Source organism: Montipora foliosa, chromosome 14, assembly GCF_036669935.1.
Source record: "Montipora foliosa isolate CH-2021 chromosome 14, ASM3666993v2, whole genome shotgun sequence".
Taxonomy (NCBI): Eukaryota; Metazoa; Cnidaria; class Anthozoa; order Scleractinia; family Acroporidae; genus Montipora; species Montipora foliosa.
The window spans coordinates 11,144,782-11,164,781 of record NC_090882.1 but is presented as its reverse complement, the minus strand read 5'-3'; the positions used below and the strand labels follow the sequence as shown (position 1 = coordinate 11,164,781).

General features: G+C 40.4%; 1 protein-coding gene across 2 annotated transcripts in view; it reads right to left on the bottom strand.

The window, feature by feature from the left end:
- The window catches only part of LOC137985212 (cilia- and flagella-associated protein 61-like), a 52,563-nt gene that overhangs the window by 4,244 nt on the left and 28,319 nt on the right, over nt 1–20,000 (bottom strand). For both annotated transcript variants that reach the window (XM_068832748.1, XM_068832749.1), the window contains exons 18-35: nt 19,794–19,871; nt 18,772–18,909; nt 17,833–17,901; nt 15,853–15,905; nt 14,600–14,675; nt 13,783–13,833; nt 12,455–12,531; nt 11,978–12,076; nt 10,659–10,745; nt 10,314–10,570; nt 8,659–8,832; nt 7,619–7,734; nt 7,184–7,232; nt 5,665–5,794; nt 3,819–3,988; nt 2,801–2,877; nt 1,501–1,614; nt 664–767 (exon numbers count right to left, since the gene is read on the bottom strand). In XM_068832748.1, coding sequence (XP_068688849.1) covers nt 664–767; nt 1,501–1,614; nt 2,801–2,877; nt 3,819–3,988; nt 5,665–5,794; nt 7,184–7,232; nt 7,619–7,734; nt 8,659–8,832; nt 10,314–10,570; nt 10,659–10,745; nt 11,978–12,076; nt 12,455–12,531; nt 13,783–13,833; nt 14,600–14,675; nt 15,853–15,905; nt 17,833–17,901; nt 18,772–18,909; nt 19,794–19,871 — 1,919 coding nt within the window. The remainder of the gene's footprint in view (nt 1–663; nt 768–1,500; nt 1,615–2,800; nt 2,878–3,818; nt 3,989–5,664; nt 5,795–7,183; nt 7,233–7,618; nt 7,735–8,658; nt 8,833–10,313; nt 10,571–10,658; nt 10,746–11,977; nt 12,077–12,454; nt 12,532–13,782; nt 13,834–14,599; nt 14,676–15,852; nt 15,906–17,832; nt 17,902–18,771; nt 18,910–19,793; nt 19,872–20,000) is intronic.

Sequence of the window (20,000 nt, the reverse complement as noted above, 5' to 3'; positions counted from 1 at the left end):
AGTGGTGAAGCTGTGAAGCTATCAAAAAAGTTGATCGTGAACAACCCTCAAGTCAACCTCGTTCGCAGGGACCGTGGAAACGAGGTTGTCCTAAAGTTCGCGGATTGAAAATATTTTAGAACAGAAAGAAGAATGTGCTTGAAGATCATCGCATTGTACTGTTAAGGATTATGTGTCCTTGCACTTCATACTAAAATCCAAGGTTCTTTTTAGGGAATTTTAGAAGCCCATGCCCACCTAATTATGCTCAAATTTAATAATTTAAATGAAGCTAAAGCTTCAGAGCGGTTTTCAATTGAGTGTCGAAAGTAATTAGCGAATTGCTTTGGTTTTGCATTACTTCACTCAGTGATTGGTTCAAAGTTCTCGCGCCACTTTTCTAACCAATCAGAAGTGAAATCAAAACCAATCATGGCTCGCGTGTGCACATTTTCCGCGCTTTGTGACGGCTACGTGTAATTACTTCGAGTTTTGATTGGTTTTCTGGATTGTCTCCGTCCTTTTTGATTGGCCAAAGAAATAAATTTGGTTTTGGTTTTACGACACTCGATTGAAACACGCTCTAAGACTTTCCCTTTCCGTGCAAAGAATGAAATGCTTGTTAGGAGAAAGGCCAACTGTAATTTATAAGCACAAACAAAGGGCCTTAGTTCACTGCTATACCTGTAAAAGTCAGTTATTAATCCTTCATCGTATCGCTGTAGGAGATTGTTCAGATATCGCTCATGAAGCCCATACAGACAAAGGAGGTTGCTTGCATCCAGCGTCTGATTAAAAGGCAAAGAAACAAAAACAACGCAAATTATCAAACTACTTCTCTACTTCAGTTCTTTGTCATTAAGTGACAAAGACAAAAGTAGAGAAGTAGTTAACTTGACGGACGTCTTTAAACTTTAGAACCTGAACAAGCTTATGTAAAGGAAGGAGCATGGATTAGTTTAGGACATTAAGTGGAAACATGGAGAATACGAATGTTCCAATGTGGTTCATCTCAACTGTGACCAAACAGCAAATTGATTTCGAACTATTTCCACGACAAGCGCGATAGCTGGATTGCATGCTGGTTGAGGAATTCTCTACCTAGGAGCTGGATCCAAATGATGAAAGCTCCTGATGTGTCTGGCACACTATCATTCAATTAGCACCGCGGTTGTTCACTAAACGTGGGAGGCGCGGTGGCCTCATGGTTAGTGCCCTCGTCTCGTGCGACTGTTCCGGGTTCGGGCCCTGACCGGGGACATTTTTTTGTGTCCTTGGGCAAGTCACTTTACTCTCACGGTACCTCTCTCCACCCTGGAGTATAAATGGGTACCGGAGAATTTAATGCTGGGGGTAGCCCTGCGATGGACCAGCATCCCATCCAAGGTGGAGTAGAAATACTTCTAGTCACTTCATGCTACAGAAACCGGGATAAGCTCCGGCCTAATGGGCCACTTGGGTCGTAAGCAGACTTTACCTACCTACCCTTGTTCACTAAACAAATTGTTCAGAGAGACTCACATGAGGGGTGTAGCACGTGATTGTTTCAATAGAGTGATGCTGATTCACATGCAGCCGGAAGTAATTTTGTTCATCATCTGGTTCGGAGGCACTGCCAGTTACCAGTTCCCTGCCCTATAAAAAGGTAAGTTGCGTCAAAGTATGAGAATGTCTGTGTCAATTAAAGCCAACGAATAATTTTCCCTCAACTTTTCCCTGAAGAGAGCCCAAAAGCTCTCGAGGTGCTCAATATATGTAAACAGTTGCTGCTAAAGGTTGCTTTCAGTTGCTCTAGACTGCGATCGAGCGGTCTCTCTTTTGCTCTAAAATCCGTTGAACTTATGCGCAAATATGGCGTACATCGGTTGAAAAATCCGCGAGCCGCTTATGTCGTGGGCGACACAAAAGCGTCTTGTGGGTTCGACATTTTTTGCGCCTTCGTTCCACCACTGAGGATATGGAAAATACGCCACTCGGGTCCCAGATGTAGTTTCGTATGAATTTCAAGAATGGTGTATTTTCCAGTAAAACACTCCTGTCTATACAACAAATTTGCAATAACTAACAAGGAAATACTTTCAAAGCTGGAAAATGAGGCAACCAATGTATAAATTTGTCCTAAGGGGCAGTTGTTCGAAGCAAGATCCGCGCTTATTTGAGTCAGATACGAAGACAACAAGTCCTGCTTCAGATCTTCTTTGTTCAACCAGGTGTATAAGTGGGTATCGGAGACATATTCCTGGGGGCAACCCTGCGATGAAGTAGCATTGAGTTACAAACTCCTGGGGGTAACCCTGCGATGGACTAGCATTGATTGCGTTACAAACTCCTGGGGGCGACCCCCCGATGGACTATGACTGTGTTACAAACTCCTAGGTGTAACCCTGCGATGGGCTATCATTGCGTTACAAAATACTGGGGGTGACCCTACGATTGACTACCACTGCGTTACAAACTCCTTGGGGACGGGTAACCCTGCAATGAACTATCACTGCGTTACAAACTCCTGGGGGTAATCCTGCGATGGACTAGCATTGCGTTACAAACTCCCGGGGGTAATACTGCTTTGGACTATCATTGCGTCCAGTGGAGCGGGGGAAGCAATATATGAAACCCGGATAAACTCCAGCCACGTGAGCTCCACCGGCTCGTGCCCAATTTTGCCGAGACTGAATGTGTAATTGATGCGCTCCATTGTAAGTGAAGTATCTCAAAGATCCCAGAAAGGGTTTGCAGTTGAGAGTTGAGATTTCCTTTCAACAAAAACAAACTACTTTGAGCTTGGATGGGCTTCAATCATGCGCTTTGTAGGGCTACTTACATATTCTGGTTGGACCATATGAGCATCCAGAGGTATATTGAGACCTGGCTTGCTGACTTGTAGGTAATTGTATCCACCTGACAGTTAACAATAGTGGACATCACAAGACCTTGATTCATAAGTTAATGAAGCAGCCCATGACTAGGAGCGAACATTAGCCATATATTCCTGGCACAGCGTTTTCATAGACCTATTTATTTTTAGGTTGAACTTCAAGCGAAAGTCTCTGGCAGGAGCCCGATGGCCAACCACAATCAACTAACTTGACGTCATAGTGCCACCGAACTGCCTTTGCTTTTTTGTTGAAAAAGTTGATCGCTCCTAGTCATGGCTCCTGGCTGGTGCTCATTTTGATTGACAGAAATTGAAGAATATAAACGATTAATGTCATTTAATTTCTTTTAGAGCGGTTTTCAATTGAGTGTCGCAAGTAATCAGTGAATTGCTTTGGTTTTGTATTACTTCACTTAGTGATTGGTTCAAAGTTCTTGCGCCATTTTTTCAACCAATCAGAAGTGAAACCAAAACCAATCGTGGCTCGAACGTGCATTTTTTCCCGCGCTTTCTGTCGGCTACGTGTAATTATTTCGAGTTTTGATTGGTTTACTGGCTTGCCTCTGTCCTTTTTGATTGGCCAAAGTAATTATTTTGGTTTTGGTTTTACGAAATTCGACTGAAACTCGCTCTAACCCTCTCTCTCTAAGAGTGATGCTTATAGATTTTACTCTGTTTAACGCCAGACGATTTTACTCGTCAATGGTAGCCTCTTCAGGGATGAATGGGTTAACAACAACTTAAGTATGTAGGTCCACTCAAAAACTATGCCCTTTAACCCTCTCCCTTCTAAGAGTGATACTTGATTTTACTCTGTCTAATTCCAGACGATTTTACTCGTCAATCGGGGGAGATTTCAGGGGTGAATAAGTTAATTTAAGACTCAACCCACAGCCGAGTCTGGGAATCGAACCCGGGTCTTCAACTTTGCCTACAGGCTAAATCTTTGGAGTGTTTGTCTTACCTGGTAGCACTGTGTAAACTGTCTTTGGTTTACTGTATATTGGTATCAGTAGCTCGTCATGTGATTTGTCGGTGTCGAGAACCATCCCGTCTAGTGTGGGGTCAAACAGAGTCAACAAAGACTGTGCCAACTCCAAACCAACTTCTTTGGAATTGAAGTTTGCATGCGTCCTGTTATCAAAAGGCAAATGAGTCTAAATAAAGAAAGATTCTAGCAAAGGATGGCCAAAAACCAACGGTACAATTTGCAAGCACCCTTAGTATATACGCAATAATGTACATGAAAAAAAATTCTTCGTTCTGATTGGCTAAGGGAATGCAGTTTTCAGGTAACACAGTGCAGAAAAGAGGTAATTCGGTGCAACGACAAAAGAAAAAAAAACAGGAATTCTGACCAAAGAAAGTCACAAATAGCTAATCAAATGCGATCCCTTGATGACGCATTCTTTTGGTGTTGTAAGTGTGCGTTGCTTCTAATTCTGCTTAATCACGATAAGCTATCTAGAAGTGTCCAATGCATACAATTATGATGGCCCAGGAGGGGCAGAGTCTAGTTTTAATTTTTCACAGTCCAGTTTTAATTTTGTGAGTCGTCACCAGTTTTCTCACAGGTCACAGGTCACAGGTCATTGTTTTGACAATACAGAAAGTGTCCTAAACATCCATAAAAGCTACACTTCGGCCCAAAACCTTTGTTTAGGCCTAATTAGGCCAAAGGGTAGCTTTTATGAATGTTTAGGATACTTTCTGTATTGGTAAAACAATGACCTGTGATCTGTGACCAGGGAGAGAACTGGTGACGACTCACTAAATTAAAACTGGACCGTGAATAAAGTTTAAACTGGACTGTGAAAAAATTAAAACTGGACTGTGACCGCCCTGGGCCATCGTATACTATTAATAAGTAATCACATGATTTTTCTCGTGCAATTTGCAATAAATGAGATCTCGTAATTTTTTTCAAAGATACAAATTGCACTCGCCCGCAATTTTGTTCGTTTTTGAAGATATTTACTCGTGCTTATTTATTCCAAACCCTACTAGAAAATCACGTGATTAGCTACAATAAACATTTTTAGGCAAATAAATAAAAGCGTGATTTTGTGCCACCTTCATTACATAATGGAATGTTCTAGGCCACCAAAACCAGAACATAGTGCATCTCTTACACAACTTGTCAATCAAACGCCACTACGTCACATCAATCAGAACTGAGCTCTGCCTTTGGTGTCACTTCCGTCGAATGGTTTTAGTTTGATACAAACCAAAATTTAATGATATAGTACGAAGTGTCACACTAAGACTGAACGCCACCTATGCATTAACGACAAAACAGCGATAGGTTTGGAATCGTTTGCTTGAGTACTAAAGCTTGAAGTACACTTAAATACCTGTATTTCTGAACACGAATAACGTTTAAGTAGGGGACAATAAACCTTATTCGCTTGTCAATTTTGTTTTCCCGATGCAGAAGATGCGATTCTTTACCTTGCTCATTCAGAAGGGAATGCGAGCATGAGAATGTCTGACTTTGAAAGAAAATACCCACTTAAGTATTGTTACATGATCTACATTGGGAAAACAAAATTGACAATTGAATAAGGTTTATTGGTGATGCGTTTCAAAATCGGCGTGAAGCGCATTTTATGCGTTTTTAAAAATCTTGTAGACGAGTGGCTTTTGCAGAATAGCAAAGTTCAACGGCAGGTGCTTTCGTTTTTTGGTGCTTTTTCATCTTCCGCCAATTTACGAGTGGCAGAAAAAGAATGTGGAAAAATCTCTAAAGAGTTTTAAGTTCATGCGAGTTAACTCTAAGGAATCTGATAAGTGGTGTAGCCTTTATTTACCAGGATTCTGCGTGATATCTTCTTTGGAACTTTGTCAGCGGCCCTGCAGCTCTGATGCATGGATCATTGGTGTGAAAATCGGCATCAATAACCAGCCTCCCGTCAAATACCAAGCAACTGTCGTTAATGGCTGACACAAGAAAAGAGAACAGGCTGTTTGCGAACTCACGTTAGTCTCCTTTACAAAGCGAATCATTATGCCAAGTTTTGTCTTTACCAAGTACTGAAATGAAAGGCTGATATTTTTTTTAATGGTTACTCATGGATACCCGAAAAAATCCGAGTGCTGCTTTGCGGGAGTCGACTGAGCCTACGACCTTCCGATGCCTGGTTCGGATGCTCTACTACTTAGCTACAGGAGACACATGGGAGCCAGGCCATAAGCCACGATTTCGATGGTGTCTCAGGGATATTCGGGAAAAATCCGAATTCTCCTCGGTAGGAGTCGAGCCTACGACCTTCCGATTACTCGTTCGGATGCTATATCTACCACAGGTATGGGAGACTCGCGGGGGCTAGGCTGTAGGCGCGAAAAATTCCCTTTTTATTAAATTTTGACTACGTCTCGTATTTCTATAAATCAATAGTATCTTTGTTTCCATTCTGGTTCATTAGTTTGTCCGTTTGAAATAGGTTTTGTCTCTAGTTCATTAGCCGTCTTTGTTCTGTTAAATAGTTTCCGTATTTAGTAGTTTTATTTTGCATAATGCTATAAATATAGCTAACGTCTTTCTTATGGGCATGTCCAAGTCATGTCGCGTTCAAGTTTCCTGGCTAGATTTGTATATTATAGTTATCATCGAAGTTCACTGGAGTTGTTCATTGTTCGTTGCTTTAGCTTACCGTTTTCAGTGTTTTCTTTATTAATTTTTTCAAGTCACTATATTTATCACCGTTTTTGATTTTTTTGATTTTTCAGTTACCTTAATTAATTTCAGCCATCAGTCTGAAATTGAGTACGAGTCATGCGTCTACGACGACATAGGCCATGTGGCTACGCACCACGTTGGTTATCTACCACTTCATATCCAACGCGCCCTCGTAGAATAATTGTTAATTAGTATCACCCAACTAGCGGACTAATGCAGATCCTGCATTTTGATTGGCTACGCTACTAGAGGACTATTAGTATTAGTTCTCGAGTAGTGAAAAGCGTGACGCTTTCTTTCGCTTTATGCCCAAATAAACATTTCTTCAACTTGCATTTGCTAACTTTATTATTGCCTTTTCTGTCCGACTAGTTGGGTGATACTAAAACAATTAGACCCTTCGCCCTCAAAGGCCACGGGTCAATAGCCCAATCGGCTTCTCCTCATGGGCTATTGACCCGTAGCCCCTGCGGGCTACGGGTCTAATTGTTAAATATATGCAGGTGCGGCACCATGGAGCGATTTGTAAACAAGTAAAACCTCAGTTCTACTTTGTCATAGTCATTTTTGTTCCAGATGCCAAAACCTCAGGAGGCAAAAATCGGCTCCATGCGCCCCCTCCAAAGAAACAAACAATAATTTGTAGATACCTTTAAATGCTTGATAATCAACCTTTTTGGCTTGAAAACAGAAGAACGCCTTAAAGAAAAAAAATGGCCAAATAAAAAAAAAAAATTTTACCAGTAGCAAGGACAATAGGGCAGAGAGTCCCATGCACAGGTCGGCCTATAAGCGTTCCCCCCCCCCCCCTCCCCAACCACGATATACCACAGAGGACAGACCACAACACCGAACTCTGTGCCCTACTCTTTGCAAACTATAAACTATAAAAGTCTGAGTAAAACTAGTGCCATGGAAAAGTTAAAATCTTATTCCTTCCTCACTTATTCAAAGACCTTGAGTGTTGGTCCGGCCGGAGTTTTTGATCCCGCGACCTCCCGCACAGCTGTCCGATGACCAGCTGAGGCAACGGATGGGGGCTAAAGTTTTGCTTGACATAGCATCATAATAGCAATTCTCCTCACCTCGCAGTTGACACTTAACGGTTTATTTTCCGACGTAAATGTAGCGCGCCAGAGAGGTTCATCAGTCTTCCCATCATTCCATTGAGCAAGAGTATAGCCAACGTGCGACGTAACTCCTGTCAGGAGAGGTAAGGAGTCAACTGCTGAGTAACGGGCGACAAATTGCGAAATTAAAAATGGCATTCCGCAAATTACTTTTGTTCTATTGAAAATCTCGGCCCTATTCACTACTGTCCCTTTTCGTATCTTTCTTTTCTCTTAATTCTTTCAAGTTGGGCGTGCCAATGATATCTTTTAAGAACCACTGTACTCGTTTCAATCCAAATGTTCACAAACAACAAGTGTCAACACTTTGCAGTGACGCAAGTTGCTTAAAACAATTGCACAGTCCCTTGCCATTTGTCTCACAAAACTGTATTGACACCAAGAGCAAGACAACATTATTTACAAACAAATAAAGGGGGTACTTTCTAAAGAAACTTATGGTGCTGCGTCGGTGGAGAAGTAGTATACAAAAATTTGGTTTTACCAACGGAGTTGATAATGTAAATTGACCACCGTACAGGGATTCTAAAAGCTGACGTTTCGAGCGTTAGCCCTTCGTCAGAGTGAATCCAACCTTCGCTCTGACGATGGGCTAGCGCTCGAAACGTCAGCTTTTAGAATTCCTGCACGGTGGTGAATTTACATTATCAACTCCGTTGATAAAACCAAATGTTTTTATTTACAAACGGTTTATTTTAGTGAGGAACATAGAAACAAAACTGTTATTGTCCAGTCACTGCAAAAAGAATTAGTAAGTTCTACTTTCCGAAACGTTACTGCAACTTTTTTGTCGCAGCATTTTGAGGCAAAAAAGAAAAAATCAATTATAAAAAAATGTACGGTAAAAATCATATCTTTTATCGTTGATATTTACTGTGTTGACACACGTGATTACCTAGATCGAAACAAGTTGCAAGAAACGTTATTTCGGTGCAACCAACGTTGATTTTTGTAACAACAAAATTTCGAGCAAGTCACGAAGAAAAAACTCTTACCAGATTCCTTCAGCGCTGCAGTAACAGCGTCCTCAACAAACGGGTTATTAAAACAGGTTGGAACCTGAAGTGGAGGTTGCACGAGAACAACACGTGATCCTGGCACTCCCGCAGTCAGCAGGGTTTGTACCATAGAGTAAGCCTCCAGGGTGTTTCCATAAACGAGAGCAATACCTGAATTGTAAAGTGATTTAGTAGTAATCAATAAAGTAGCATATTCAGCGTTCTTGCGCGCACTCTGCTATATCGGACACTTTAATATTAAGCTTAGAAGCTAAATCCTCGCCTTCCGAAACTCTAAAGAAGTGTAACATCTCATCCGATTGTTTCACAGATAGAGAGCGCGCATATTTGCGAATTGCAAAGAGTCCATAATAATTTTAAGGAGATGATGAAAATACGATCAAAACGTAGACTGTTCGTCGTTGAGTCGTATGAGTCAATCTATTGACTTAAAAGGTTTATTATTCCAGTGTGTCAATTTCTTAAAAGAAAAGCGATATTTCACTATTTAAACCGGTCAAAGAGCGACACTTCACTCCACTACGGTGCAGGATTGACCACTTTCTCAAATCCCATAATACACCTTGTTTAGCCCAAAAAAAATTGCATGGGCATTGTTTTCGATTCCTCTTGGGACATGAAGATATCCAAGATAAATCGAAAACACTGATTATGCAAAGTTTTGGGGAGTAAACAAGATATATTATGGGATTTAAGAAAAAACCACATTGCGGGAGATTATTATACGGCTAGTGTTTCTGGTCGATATAATGCGCGCTCTGATTGGCTGAAAGCAGCTAAGCGCTAGGGCATTATTCTCTGTTATGCCCACGGGCCGATTGTGGATTATGCAAATTAGTTTTTTCCTTCTTAAGAACCGTTCTCTTACCCATATAAAAACAACTTAATAACCTTGACCGGTCGATCATTACAGCAAAATCTCAAAACTCGGCCTAGCTGTATTGACCTCGCTGTCGCTCGGTGAATACGGCAAGGCCCGGCTCAGTTTGACCTCACTCTCGGTTATTAAGTAGTTAATAATACCCTAGCGAACAGCTTCTCTTAGCCAATCCAGCGCGCGTTGTATCGGCCAGAATCACTAGCCATATAATAAAAGGCATTAAAACCTCCACTGACTGTTGTCAGTCCTCTTGCCGCATCCTGGTTTTAGGAAACATGAACAGATGTTTCTTTACCTACACTTAAAATTTATAGGTTTTATGATATTAATTCTGCCAGACCTAATACTACTGATCTCCGTACAGTGTTGTTATTCGGACTTTTTTTGGAACTAATATAAAATGATGTTTATCAAATTTTAGTGTCAAAAATACATTGCAAATATTTACGCAGACATTTTGAAAGCTATCTTGGTTTATTTCGGTGGCACCATATAATGGTCCCAAGAGTGCCTGAGTACTTCCAGGGTCCCGAGGGTGTGAGAGATTACTGTATCCACCATTCTCCGCTTGCACAAACCCCAAAATACACCTCTTTTACCTCCTTGTACATCTTCATGTCCCAAGAAAAATTTCAAACGATGATTGTGCATTTTTTTTTTAGGGGAGGGGGAGGGGGAGGGGGAGGGGGTAAAAGGGATGTATTATGGGACTTGTGCAAGTAGTGAATTGTTTCACACGCTTCAATCTTACCTTGACTTGAAAGGAATTCCCGGCGGATATAGTTTAATGCATTTTCACAGTCTCTCTCTGTAGTAATGGTAAATACTGTCGAGGGCAGGGGATCCGTGTACCTTGTTACTTTGGGCATAGTAACCTCACTGGTAGTGACTAAGGTGGAAATATCGGCACCAGTTGGAACTGGGACCTGAAACTGTTGCCCGGTACAAAGGATGAGGTAATCATATGGCACAAAGGCTCCACCTGTGACCTTCACGACTTTGTTAGTCCTGCAAATATGAAAAAAGAGTGGTCGGCGGTGGCGTCTGTTGAAAAGACGACAACGGAGTTAGGCTGACGGAATAATTATCTCTTTACCTATCAAGTGCAATGGCTTTTCCTTCAATGACCTTGACGCACGTTCCCAGCGCCATATGAGCAAAATCGTCTGAGGAATAACACAAACTGTGAAGGAGAGACAGGAGACAGTTACAAAGAGATTCACTATAAGCAAGACTTACCTTTCCGTCTTCTGATACTCATTTCACTTAAGCCATGAGTTACATAATTTTGCCTCGGATTCTCAGACTGAACAAAGCTTGTAACTTAAAAACATGAAAGCTCCGTCCTTGTGTTCACGGAAAAGAATACTTAAGTTAACATTGATAACCACCGAAAGACAGCGAAACCACTGATGAAGAGGGAGTACCTTTGAAACGTCTGGTTCACATTTTAAATTCTCGGGCGCAAATTTTAACTTTCCTTTCCCATTCATTGACAATCGCCTGTTTATTTGATAATTAACTTGATCTTGTAGAAATCATGAAGGCAAAATTTTATCCGAACTTCTATGGAAAGGCCATACATTCGACTCAGTGAGGTGCACTTGCAGGGTTTTGCCAAGTATCATCAAGTCAAAATGGAAAGATACTTCTCTCTAGACTTTAGAAGTAAAATAGTTCGGGAAATGATAAGATGGAACCTTTTGCGACGAAAAATATTGTCTTAATCAATTATTTTTTCAAGGGGAACCTACACTCGTATTACAGAATAAGTCTAAGCCGGAAGAAAAGATATTTGCAAACAAGTTTGCTCTAATTTCTTTTTTCAAAAAAGGGTTTTCATCAGGAAAAATGAATTTTAGGCTAGCTTATTTTCGCTTTCAAATGTCTTGGGTCCGGCTATCTTAAATTTCTGTGACGTGTTGGGGTTGCCCTCTTGTTCTGACAAAAAAAGCGCTTTTGTATTATAACAAAAGCCCGCCAAAATCATTCAAGATGGCGGAGCACAGGAAATTCGAAAACAAAAGTAAGCGTTACTAAAAATCATTTATTCGGATACAAACGATTTCTTTGAAAATGTTTTAATGTCCTTTTGTAGAGGTTATGTTCTGTGATTTAAAGTTATTTATTGTTGGGATGAAAGTTCCATTTTGTTAACATTATAGAACTACATTTAAGACAACATTGGGAAATTAGATTTTCCTGTTAAAAGAATGATTTAATTAACAAGCACAACAATAATAAAAACAGGTCCGGTAGGAATGTGATTCAATAATATAACGCAGCATGAGTTCTTCCACTTACCAGGTGTGGTCACTCAAAAACAATGACATCACGACATCACTTTCGACACTCAATGAAAAACAGTTCTATTGCCAAGATTTCAGGTAAAATGAAAGCTAGCCGACTACATACCTCGATGGCAGCAAAGATGACCGAAGTTGGTCTGGCGGCAATTGACCTGGCATCCCGTGGGTTGAAATCAGAGTCAAATTGTTAAATCGAAGATGTGGGCTGCAAGGCAAAGTCAAATTGGGTTGATTTCTAACAGCTTAATTTGCTGAATGCTACATAACCAAATTCATCATCAACAATTCAGTCTTAGACCTTAGTCAAAAAAGCTCTCCACTATATGACTGTACTAATTCTTTCGTTTGAAAAACTTTTTCCTTCAATTCGTTGTTTTAGAGGAACACAAAAAGTGGAAAAACCATTTGTAATTTGATCTACGTCCGCGCAAGGAAAGGGAATGGATTTCCAGCCCGGTTGACATTACCGCCCGATCCGCCCCTGAAAGCCCCTGAAAGCTGGAATTGACCGTTTACGAAAAGGACTTGTGCTTCTTTGATTCAAATGCCACAAACACTGTCCAAGAAATCAACCCGTACTTACCAAAATACCAGCGTTTCAAGGAACGATATTCCAACATCTGAAGCTCCAACCACAACAATGCGAGCATTAATGGTGACCTTGGATAGACGAACAAAAAAGATCTCAGGCATACTCTCTTAAAAAAATGGAAAAATACACTTTATTTTCGGATATGCACTCCGCGTTCCCACGATCTGTTAAAGGAATCTTTGCTGACGCCATTTCCTACATTTTTGTTTCATTAACATACGAGTTTGCTCACAGAAGGCAGCAAGCTATTTACAAATTGCCATCAAAAGGTAAAAGAACTTGTTACATGTAAACTTAGTTAACTCTCCATTTTGAAACCTTTTAGCTTTGAAACGAGCCATTCATTACCCATCAAAACCTGACGTATTCTTGGGTGGCAAAGGCGTTAACGATCCCTGTGATATGATAAAGACTTTGTAAAATTTGGAACTTTCAAAGCACCATAACTCAGAGAAGATACGATTTATCGGGTTCAAATTTTCACATAAAACCAAGTGTGTTTTTTTACAAGAAGGGAAAACTTGACTTCAGTAAAAGTTAGCGAAAATAAATGACGTTTCAACTACAACTATACATCTACATATCCCAGCACTCGGCAAAGTCCCTTTTGACTAATGGTTGTTTCTGCTTAGGTGACCTCATACACTGCTACTCGTTCTTTAAGGATTACTTAATCGCCAAACGTGTTCTTTTGATACCCTCTTTGATACTTCATTCACATTACTAAATGATACTGAAAGAGATGTCAAGTGTACATACAAAAACAACTCTTTCAGTACAATCGTGAATATGCTCCATTTCGACAATTTAGATCCTGGCAGTATACGGCGGGACAATTGACACCTGAAGCTAGTCCGATGGTCTTCGGCTCCAACGAGTCTCCTATAGCTCCCTGGTAGATCATCCGAACTAGTCATCGGAAGGTCGTCGTATGTTCGAATCCTACAAAGGAGCACTCGAATGTTTTCCGAGTATCCCCGTGGCAACATCGGAAAATAAAGCTATTCATTACTAAATTAGTTGGAATGTGTAAAACCGAGACGAAGTCGAGGTGAATAATTGTTTTAGTATAATTACATAGGCGATTATTTGAAAAATACGCATTTTCTTTAAAACAATTAATTTCTTCTAATCGTATGTCACCTCGACAAAACGGCTTGCGGCCATTTTGAAAGCGCGCTTAGGTGATTATGGCGTAATAATCACCTCTACGGCAACCAATCAGCGCAGAGAATTTTCACTAATCACCTATGTAATTATATCTATGCATTCCAGGCAGGCGTTTTATTATGGAGAACAAGAGCTAATTGTGACCTCACCTTAGGTTCCAAAGTCAGTTTTCTGTTCAAGTGAGTCAACGAAAACGGTTCCTGTTGAGTTTTGAAATAGTAAAATTCAGTCAACTATCTATACAGCGGATGCGCTCCGTATCAGCTCATGCCTTAATCGTTTGACTCAAAGGAATCAGATCGGTAGGTACATTCTCGTCACAATTTCAATGAAACGTTAGTCAGGCAGGCATTGAGAATGAAGCTTATTATCAGCTAACACTTATCAGCTAGGACGTGTGATCTTGATATATAACTTCCCAACAAAGAACTATGAGGTACTAGATGGGAGAATGAACGTTTCCATCATGTCAATGAAAGGGTTGGGGAAGGGGGGAGGGGGGAGGAGGGGTAATTAGAACGAATAATTTAGGTAAGTTAAGAGAAGGTCTGTGCGATTAATTTTTATCTGCAGCACTTTAAGTGGCTCAAACTAACTTCAACACTGTCAAGAAACGGTACTATGTAGAAGGATTGACTTTGGGGCGGACCATTAGCAAGGTTAAGAGAGGGGTGGAATTTTCTAGCCTGCCAGCAACACGTATTGCATTCTTAAACTGTTGAGTCTTTGACGTCATTTTCCCCTCGATCCAGCTCTCTCAAGATTTTAAAGTAAGCAACCATTAAACAGGAAAATTCCAGTTCAAATAAACAGGTGTCTTTTTGAAATCAAGGCTTAAAACGTCCTACACTTACTGTTTAATTAACATAGTTCTGAAATCCAAAGAAAAATAAAAATTGTTTTTTGGTCATAGTAGCACTTTAATAGCTCCCTAACCGAAGCAGGTGGTTGTTCTGTGGTATTTACCTGTTCTTTTAGAATGCGTTCTGATGGTGCATTTCCACGAAGTTCATCCAACGGATAAATAATTTGACGACGTGCTCTGTCATTAAAAAAGAAAATGCAAAGCAAACAAAGAAGTTACGGATTTTATGATGACCTGAATAACAGCACCCAACAGATCGTTTCCGCAAAATACACTGAGGGATTAAAATTCAGGGTTGCATAAAACAAGCTCAGTTGTATTTCTCTGTACAGTAGTTGCCCGAAAGCTGTGGCGCACAGGTAAAAAATAAGTTTATATCTAGAACATTTTAGGGATTCCTTGCAAAAAATGTATATCGAGATTCCCCAATAGAAACAAAACAGATACCACCCACCGTAACTATTCCAAATAGACACAAACATTACATAACACTACCCTGCAAGCAGAGTCTCTTTCGATTTTCCTCGATAAGTCGCGAAGAGGAAAGAACACTCTGCCGGCCATTCTCGTCACCAGAGCCTCGGATCGACCCAAGGCTCTGGGAAACTGTATGTAGGAAAACATGCGCCGTAGGGTTCTCATAGGCAAAAATTGGCGATTTGAATCTTACGGCGCCTGCTCACTCCTCGTGCATACATGAATGCACCAATTAGAGACGCTTTTGATTGTTCTTCACGAAAACCAATCAGAAGACACTTTGCTTTAGGGTTCCCCAGAGCTCTTCTCTCCCTCAGTCAAGAGAATAGCTCTGGGTCGAGATTGTCTGCCGGCCGCCTCGACATTTCGTATTGAGCATGCGTTAAAAATTCAAATGTATTCGTTGTCAGTCATGCGTGGCCAGTAACCACCAAACTAAAACAAACAGTCGGGATATTTTCGAACAACTCTAGCAAACAAACGACAACCAAGGAATCATTTCATAGTTCATACTTTTAAACTGCCATTTAATTTTTTACTGAAAAAATACCAAATACAAAATAACAACCAACATAGGAAATACTCATGGGAATTTAGACAGTTAAAGATTGCCACGCTGTTGCTTTTGGTGGGGAGATTAATACTTTCGACGAAAAGTATTTGAGTTAAGGTGCACTTCTAGCCCCTCACGCCAACGATTAGATGAACTTTATAATTTTCGTTTTGCAGAGTATCTCACGTAATGTCTGGTATCGTAACGAAATAACCGATACAAACAATTCAGAATTACGTTCTTCCCTGCTTTCTAATAGAAAGGTTTCGATCACTTTCCGTTCCCATCACAGTCTCTTCACATGTAACAGGTTGAGTTGTTTACCTTATAAGCACCAAATCATTCAAGGCTGTCACAGTTGTGTGAGGTTTCAGGCCCTGTAAAGAATGCTTGTCTATAAATATTATGAGTTTAACAATGACGAAGATAGTAACGATTGAGAAGATTAAGATGATGATAATGTTGATGAAGATGAAGGTTAAGTTGAGGAAAAAATAGTATTTGATGCCCTTATGTCAGGCTTCTTTCCACGAAACCAAAGCTCAAAGCACTTTTTATCAGTCTGTTCCAGACTTGTAAAATGAAGCAAATAACAGTGATTATAACCATTGAAACGAGAGAATAGGGCCGTTTATACGAGAGAAAATAAGCCGCGGCTTACTCTGGCCGCAGCGTACGTAATACGCGAAAGGAACTATTTATACGAGTATAAACTCCCAGACCAGGATAAGCCGCAGCTTGAGAAAGCCGTGAACGTAGATTTTGTACCATTTATACGGGACCGGTGTTCGCGTCTTATGTAAGCCGCGGCTTATTTTCTCTAGTATAAACGGCCCTATTATGAACAAGAAAGCAAATCCCTGTGCCCCGTGATAATTAGTAGCTATATTTAAATCCAAATTGCGCCTATGCTGCGAACGTTTCTTTAATCTGTTGTTCCCATGACAGAGAGGTCCACTTTCACACCAACTGACTACTGTGCACGAAGAATGACACAGAGCTATTAATTTCCATGGTAACAGGGTCAAATATCCGAGGGATTCTATCTCTTATCTCATATTTTCTTGATTGAAATACTAGCAGGATTCACAGATGCTCACAAGAATACTGTGAGACGGAGCCAGCAGTTCATTGTTCTTATTGATTAAAATCAGTAGTAGGATTCACAGATGCCCCTATAGTTCAGTGTGGGGTTTCTTTAAAGTCTCACAAGAGTGCTGTAAGACGGAGACGGTCCAGCCAACGATATATTGTTCGTATTCAAGAGGACTAAAGAGCCTAACCATTTGGCATTAGCCGATGTCCAAAAAAGGCATCACTTTTCTCTGTCGAAGACATTGATTTAAAAGTGCCTTTCACCTCAACAAACTCTTCCAGTTTATTTATTCTCCGAAATGTTCCTAAATATACTGTGTAGGTGTTGGAGCCTTTTTATCGAAAACTCACTTTTTAATTCGCTTAGAAAGAAAGGAAAAGTGGTCATAGTTTGATCCATGACCGAGCAATCAAGGAAATATGGTGGATACAGGATTAACGTCACAAATTACTTTGCATTGCTGTTTCAACTGTCACAATGCAAGCAGGCTGTCACGTCACCCGGTATCGAACCCATTACCCTTCACTGCTCGCTCATGGATCAAAGTAAAACTACTTTTCCCGTCTTTCAAAGCGAATAAATAGTGAATTTTCAATCAAAAAGGTTGCAAAAACAAAACATATTTGGGACGATTTCGGAGAATATATAAAAAGGAAAAGGCACTTTAAGCCAACGACTCTTTCACAGGTAGTGTGATGCTCGACCAATACAAACTGCTATTGCATAAACTAGTAAGCACCCTAGTGGGTGACCTATTAAAGGCAAGGAAAGTAAAATAGGTGCAGATAAAGCAATTTGAGGCTAAAGGTGATTCGTTGCATAACATTTAGATATTTCTGTATGCCTGACCAAAAGACGAATTATCCAAAATTCCATTGGAATTGATCATTCACAAAATGGCGTTTTGGTCATGATAAAAGAACGTATTAGGATTTGAAAAATAAGTGATGTTAGTGCGGTAAGGGCTGGATTATTCGCTTAAACCGAATCTTCTCCATAAAGCAATGCATTCTGGTCGCTGCGCTCTGAATTGCGGTCGTAAGCGCGATGCATTATCCAAAAAAGCCAGCAAAGCCAAAAACCTCGAGACCTTGCATAGGGTGGTCTTAAGACTTATTATGTTGCTGCCCACTTCACTGGCTCCGCAGCAAATGTAGCAAAATTAAAAGATCTAAGGGAATATATTATGGACATACGAACACACGAACCTCATGCCTTGCATGTGGTGGGTACACAGGATAATACAGACACGATTTGTGGGCCAAACGTAAAATTTCCTATTAAAAAAAACAAAAAGTTGTTGTCAGTACTTTTCCTAACATCTAAATTCTTATTTTGAGGAATGTAACAGACCCTATTCATAAATAGTGGCCAATAAATTATTACTGGCCTTTATGTTCATTATCCCTGAAACTTCATTTTTAGGGTCTATGTGCAGTTTCCACAACAGCACTCGCGATTGGTTGAGGAAACAATAGGCAACGGATATAATGAAACCTAACCCTAAACACAAGAGAGCTGTGTCTTGTCTTATCTTGAACGAGGCAACAAGGGCCAATTTGTATCCGCATAAATCAGCGGCCATTTTGGAATAAGGTGTATTGCAGGTAGCCGACACAAAGCGCGGGAAAATGTGCACGCGCGACCCACGATTGATTTTGGTTTCACTTCTGATTGGTTGAAAAAATGGTGCGAGAACTTTGAACCAATCACTGAGTGAAGTAATGCAAATCCAAAGCAATTGAACAATACAATACAATACAATACATACTTAATTGACCGCTCCCCATAGGGGCTTTTCAGGGCCAATGAAACAATCAACGAAACAACAGAACACAACAACAACTACTGTTAAGAATCCCAACTGGCCGGAGGCAAACCAGTTGGCTATTTACAAGTGCAGCTGGGAAGTTGAACCAGGGAATACCAGGAACAAATTCAGCGAGTGGTCAGAGCGGGTCTTGAACCCGGGATCTCCGGATCTCAAGGCAAGCGCCCTAACCACTGGGCCACACATACAAATACTAATGAACAAATTCAGCAGCATCAAACATTCATTTCACAATTGAGATAAAATTTCAGCGATCGGGGCATTTTTGAAAATATCTTGATCGCCATTCATAGTGCTTAAGAACAATCTTACTTACCTTGAGAAAGTGTTTGGAATACTGTTGAAAAACCGGATTGAGGGCAAAATGGAACAAATGAGCATGCTCATCTCTTCTGTGATGATTGAAGTAAATGAAGTCTTCAATGTTGTAATGAGAACGAATGTACTCGATATCCTACGTAGACCAAAATTAATATCAGATATATGGAATCTTAACTTTTTGTCTGTCTGTATATCGATCTAACTATGTAACGCGAGCAAATAAATCTGTCCATCTCCACAAATCTTCTTCTATCTACCAGGCTCTGACTCATCCATCGAGCACTTTAATGTTACTACATACAAGTAGATAGATTCCCTTTTAACAATAAATGACCGCTTCGTTCCGTTTTTTTTATAACAAACATGTCCCTGTGTTTTCAAAACGAACACATTTTTAGGAATAACAGTTCCCAAATCATCCATTAAGGACCAATTTTGTCCACTCAGGATTCGGAACTCGGAACAATTAGTTCCATTCTTAGCAATAACTGACCATTTGTTCCCAAGTAGTATCAAAACCTGTTCCCACCTCACCAGTCAAAAGGAAGGCAAAAAAGAGGAACGCTCTGTTTTCGCTTTTCAAGAAGAGACCACTCTAGAATCAAGAGAAGGGACAGCCCCGTAGAACAAACTTTGATCAAAAACATTGAGAAGCCAAAAAGCGACAAAAAGGTAACTTTGTAGTACACAATCGAAGGCCGAAATTATGGTGGAAGAAATAAAGCACTTATTTGGAAAAAAGGAAACAAAACTGGGAAATGTGTTGTTAAAGATGTTGTTAAAGATTTGAATAAAGATCTTCATGCAAGGTTTGGCATGAAAAAGATTCGACTCCTTTGCTGTCTAGGCAATGTAATAACACGACATCGGCATTGCTCTATATAAAATCTTACAGCCGTTGTCCTACTCCCTTGCACGACTGGATAAATTCTAAATTTTACTGATTGGTTGAAGGACCGTCAAAATTGACTGTGGCTAAAAGCGGAAGCAAAAATATCCCTTGAACTTAATTGATACCTCTTCTCTCCTAAGCAGTGCAACTCCAACAACTTGTTCCATACTTTGAGCAACAAAACATTGCACTTCCGTGCCATCCTAAAAAAACGTAATTATTAGTGGAGGGGGCATAGTTTTCGACTGATTAACCCATTCACTACTCAGGGGTCCCTGGACGCTCCCTAGTTGACGAGTAAAATCTCTTGGCGTTAGACAAGGTAAAATGTC